Raw genomic sequence first — 5,453 nt, 5'->3', positions numbered from 1 at the left:
GGCCTACTGAAGGGTTAAAATGGCCCTGGGTACAAATAATCAGGGTCATTACAGTGTGTACGGGCTCGTATTTGGTCCTTGTCCTTCTGTTATCTTAGGACTCAGCTTATAAAAATATATATGTTCGGTAATAATCGCTCTCATTGTTCCCAAATTTTGGTTTAACTGGTCTTTGGGTGAGCTTTCGATGGCCCTGGCACTGGTCGCCACATTTTTTGCTCTGTTAAAAGTAAATTCCGTGTTTTCATGTAGCTTACAAGCTAGTGTATGGAATTATAAGTGTGTGATTGTATTTTATATACATGGTGTTTTAGTTTGATTGTCCCAGGCATTTTTAGCTTAAAAAACGTTCATTTTTAGCAGTCATACAAACATTGCAATCATAGAGTAGCCCACTCGCATAGAGTGGAAGGCTATCAGAGAAACTTGTTAACACTTTTCGTACGCAACGTCTTGTTTCCAAGGCGTGGAATAAACCAGTTGGCCTAAAGGTCATGTACAATATCTGGTTAAAAAAGTCAGTTTATACTATATGAAATGTATAAAGAAACTGTAACGTTAAAAATATTAAGGGAATAGTTAATTACCGCTACAATTAAATTAATTTGCCCGGGTACTCGCGTAACTTCTATGATGGGGTTAGCGAGGGTCCTGAAAATATTAATAAGGTGTCTAGGGGTTTGTCTAGAATAAATTATCATTAAGTTGTCTAGGGGTTTGTTTAGAATAAATTATCATTAAGTTGTCTAGGGGTTTTATTCAAAGGGTGTAAGAAATAACCAAACGGATTAGAGATTACTAAAGACACTAAATTATTTATTATTATGAACTAAACAACTGAATCCTTACCAACATACTGTTAAGCTAACTTAAAATTAATCCTAAACAAAACAGAGAAGCTAACTTAAAATTAAAATAATACAATCTTGCATTCTGGCCAGTGCATTCTAAAACCTTTGCGCAATAAAGAAATTAATTAGCCTGAAGGGCCAACACGAAGTTAAGCACCACAAGGTGCGTTTAGGGCACATTTACGGTTGCCGTATTGGCGAAGTTTGAAACGATACTTAGGATTTTATCAATAGGTCCATCTGATCTCGGCGTTCGTCCACACGTGGCTGCGTTGAACATCAAAAACGTGGGTCGTACGCGTACACTCGTTGATACGGAGACCGTGGCGCGTGGAAAGCGAATTCACTGCGACATTATCACTTCGTCCTTTTACCGCGTTAACCCTTTTCGGTGCCGAAACTAACGTGTATAAATAAAACTTTTCTCGTTCACTTGGAGAATGGTGGTCACGAACTATCCCATATCTCGCTATGTCAATATCTCTCTGAGTCTGTCCCTTTTTGGCGGGAGCCAGGTCTTTTTATCACCTTCCCTCGGACCTCGTGACGTCCTTCGCACACAAAACGTTTCAAAAACTTTCCCAAGTATCTACGACTCGCGCCCGTGTTTCTCGTGTTGGGGAAAACCCCGGGCCACAAACATTTTAACATTTACAATAACGGAATGGAAAATTACACTTTTTAACTCCCTATACAACTGCGCCTATCAACCTCTCACCCGTTTGGACACTTCGGAGTTAAGAGTAAAGGGGGGGGGGGGGTAATTGAAAGCGACAGGACTACTGGCTAAACCCATCGCAGGAAACGAAAGAAACGGAAACTATAGAAAACCCGCGATGAAGGGACGGGCCCTTCCCCTCATCGGGAAATTCCTGGATGCAAACTAACAATACGGGATTTACCACGGATTTTCGAAGGGCGCTGCCATTTATGTCGGCACTCATAGGGCGACTGTGGTGCCATCTGCCACCGGTTGAAGAAACTTTATAAGATCGGTTGTTATTTTTGTTTGGTTCGTTCTTGGAGTAGATAAACTCCAAGGTTCGTTAACGAGTTAGACGTAGGGCTTTTAACACGTTAAATTAATTTACATCGTAATTATCATTAGTATATAACATGAGAAATATAAATTCTGGAAGGTATTGTGCAGTTATAGGCTGTGAAAGTTCGGATTTTAAATTGAGATGTTGGAAAAGCTCCGAATGTAATCTTCATCCTGACTGGCAAGGCTTATTTGTAAATAAAAGAGATTGCCCCTGCCTAGTACCTTACAGTTTTCATGGTTTTCCTCGGGAAGAAGGTGATAGACTAAAATGGATCTGTGCCCTACAGAGGAAGGATTTTATTCCAGGGAAAAGAGCTGTTGTAATTATCAAGTTTAGTGTACACTTTGGTTTAATAAGATTTCTAATTACTTAATTTATACTTAGATTTGTTCCCTGCATTTTGTGGAAGGACGGCCAACGAAGAATTACCCATATCCAAGCCAACATCTTGGTCACGGTTATAAGTTTTCACCTGGAAGGCGAATTTTGAAAAGAAAGGCATCTACACCTCTAAATTCATCGGAAATAGAAGCTAAACTTTGCGGCGTAGAATCTATCCGGAATTCAGATAGAGATCATACGTATAGTATGAGTAACGAAGAAGAATTGAGTGAAAATTCAAGTTCTGGTAAAGGAAAAAGTTTTCATTTAAATAATGAAATGCAAGTAGACATTGAAACCTGTTTTAACACAAGCACGGACAATGAAATCAGTTTTTTATCAAGCACAGACATTGGAACTACTTTAAATTCAAATAGCAATGTGGAGACTAGTGTTCAAGAGATAACCACCGAAACTTGTGAAATTGAAGAAAATTTACTTAACAATTCAACAGAAGCCATAGTTGTATGCGAATGCAAAAAAAGAGGGAAGTACGTAACCATTGGTACACAATGGGAAGATCCAACTTTGTTCGATCACGGTTATTTCAAAATTAAGCCAAGTAATCATCAAATACGTAAATGTACTCAGAGTACCCAGATTGATATGCACGATTACGAAGCTCGCCTGACTATCAAGGATTGCAAATTTTTCACTGGGCTAGATTTGACTCGTTTTACTTTGTTAGTCGGTGTTTTAACTAACCTAAACTTAAAGCCACCCTGTTCTATGAACATCACTGACCAAATCCTTCTCGTGCTGATGAAACTGAGGCTCAACCTGCTATTTCAGGATTTGGGTAGAAGATTCTATATTTCTGGGTCATTGGCTGGAAGAATTTTTAAATTTTGGATAAACATTATGTATGAGAACCTTGCCGATATTGTTTGTTGGTTACCAAGGGAGACTATTAAAAGTACTCTCCCTGCTGCATTTAAAACTAACTACCCGAGGACAACTTGCATCATAGATTGCACAGAAGTGTTCGTGCAAAAGCCCAGAAAACTCAGAGCTCGGGCTTTAACATACAGCAACTATAAAAGCCACAACACAATAAAATTTAGTACCATCATCGCACCTTCAGGCTATATTATGCATGTTTCTCGATGCTATGGGGGTTGTGCAAGCGATAACTTCATTACAAGAGATTCCGGTGTGCTTAGTCTACTTAGGCCTGGTGATGAGGTAATTAAACATTTCATAATACTAATTTTAGTAACTAATTATTCTATTTTTGGGGAAACATAGGTGATGGCTGATCGTGGTTTCACAATTTCAGACGACTTGGACTTCATAAAGGTAAAATTAAACATTCCTGCATTTACTCATAAAAAACAACATTTGGAAGAAGGGGAAGTTACTCGAACAAGAAGAATTGCAACGGTCAGAATAGAAGTAGAAAGAGTAATTGGTAAACTTAAAACCTTCAATATTTTAAAGTCAATCCTACCATTGCATTTCTACAAAAAAGTTGATAAAATTGTAACTGTTTGTGCGGCATTATGCAATTTACAACCAACTATTAGCAAAAAACAAGACATATAGAATTTTAATTTAAAATTTATTACCTGTATTGTTAAGTCGTCATATTAAATGTTTTAAAATTTGTACTAAATTTATTGACAACATTTTTAACTGTTTAGGAACTTTCAGACACAACAAAATTAATATATTGCGCTATTTAAGAACTTTATTAGGGTGTGTAAATGTAATTTACCTCTAGCTTTTGAGTCAACCAGGTATGGCAACATGTGATTGGTGTAAACTTTGCGCATTTTTTTTAAATGTTCCAACATAAATGCTTCATTGTAGGGGACGATCACTCTGACATTTTCTGTCATTGTATAAACAAAAAAATTGCATATGGTTCTTTTCGTACAATATAGCTGAATTTGGGCCTGAAGATAGTAACCATTTTTGCCAGTTGGATGTAAAATATATTCGCCATTTACATTTTTCCTTACATCGTATTTATTACCCTCAATTAATTTTCCCAATTCATTAGTCATAGGGCATTTAATTTCAATTAATTCGTCAGTTCCGATATAACCATCAGGGCTGGCGGACAGCCATGGGTCCTCCTTAGAAATTATTGTTCCAGCAAGACCAACTCTAACTCCATAAATATCTTGATAAATATTTCTAGCAAGAGGTTCTAGATCAGACCCATGCCTCGTTGCTTTATTTCCTTTAAATTTTGAAAAAACATGATTTCTCATAAAATTTTCAGGTGAAGTGGTGTTACGTTTTGGAATATTTTTGGCAGTATATGCTGTAATACGCACTACACGACAGTCTTTCCATAAGAAACTATCACTCTGAGAAACTGTTTCTTTTTCTACCAAATTAATTTTTTCTTTATCCATTTCAATGAACTTCTTGAAGAAACCTTTACAAGATTCACATTCGAGCGAGTTGGAAGTTATAGATGTATCACAATTGACAGAATGATTTCCATGCTGGATCTCTTGACTAGATTTATTTAAAAAATTGCTATTTTCACTTAAGCCAAGAACCCTAGAGGGTCGTGGGGGAGATGGTGGTAATATCTTTGCGGTTAGTGTGTTACTGATGATAGTTCCTGGCGCAAATACTAATGGTGCTAAAATTGAATTTTTAAATTTCAATTGGAAGCTTTCATGTGTTTCAAAATAAACTGGTATCTTAATAGGTGGAACTGTATCTTTGATAAAATTTCTGTCACTGAAGAAAGGAATTTCAACAAACTTTTCTGGTTCAATTTTCCTTTTAGTAGTATTATTCCACTCATTGGCAAGGCTAGTGCATGCTGGCCCCTTTCTCTCTTCACTCTTCCAAAATTCAACTTTGAACAAAAGGGCCGCAACGTGACTGCAGACTCTAGCTAGTCCAGCGGTGCAAGTGCAATAGCCAAAAACAATATCTCCATCAATGGTACAAACAAATAAAGCTTGATGATCTTATTCCGAGAGAGTCTGGGATCTAGCAACTTCTCCGCGACAAGCTACCAAAACATCATCCAATTTTGCGGTATAAATGGTTCCAACCCATCCACTTTCGAAGTAATTGCCTGCTTCCATACTTTTCCGTGCGTCAGCAGCTTGATTATCGCTTGCGATGGAATCTATGAGATAGCTTTTAATTTTTGCTTTCGACACATTTGGCCAGTTAATAGTTTTGTCTTCCCACTCTTTGG

General features: G+C 37.4%; 1 protein-coding gene across 1 annotated transcript; it reads left to right on the top strand.

The window, feature by feature from the left end:
• The first annotated feature begins 1,967 nt into the window (after positions 1 to 1,967).
• On the top strand, positions 1,968 to 3,823 carry LOC149957537 (uncharacterized). The gene is made up of 3 exons (XM_090167081.1): positions 1,968 to 2,216; positions 2,282 to 3,463; positions 3,527 to 3,823. Exons 1-3 carry the CDS (start codon positions 1,968 to 1,970, stop codon positions 3,821 to 3,823), a joined length of 1,728 nt encoding a protein of 575 aa, XP_090023207.1.
• Positions 3,824 to 5,453: the final 1,630 nt, after the last annotated feature.

The sequence above is a fragment of the Leiobunum rupestre genome, chromosome 2 (assembly GCF_980474605.1).
Source record: "Leiobunum rupestre chromosome 2, qqLeiRupe1.1.hap1, whole genome shotgun sequence".
In the NCBI taxonomy this organism is placed as follows: domain Eukaryota; kingdom Metazoa; phylum Arthropoda; class Arachnida; order Opiliones; family Sclerosomatidae; genus Leiobunum; species Leiobunum rupestre.
The sequence above is the reverse complement of the archived record's forward strand: the minus strand, read 5'-3'. Positions and strand labels throughout refer to the sequence as shown.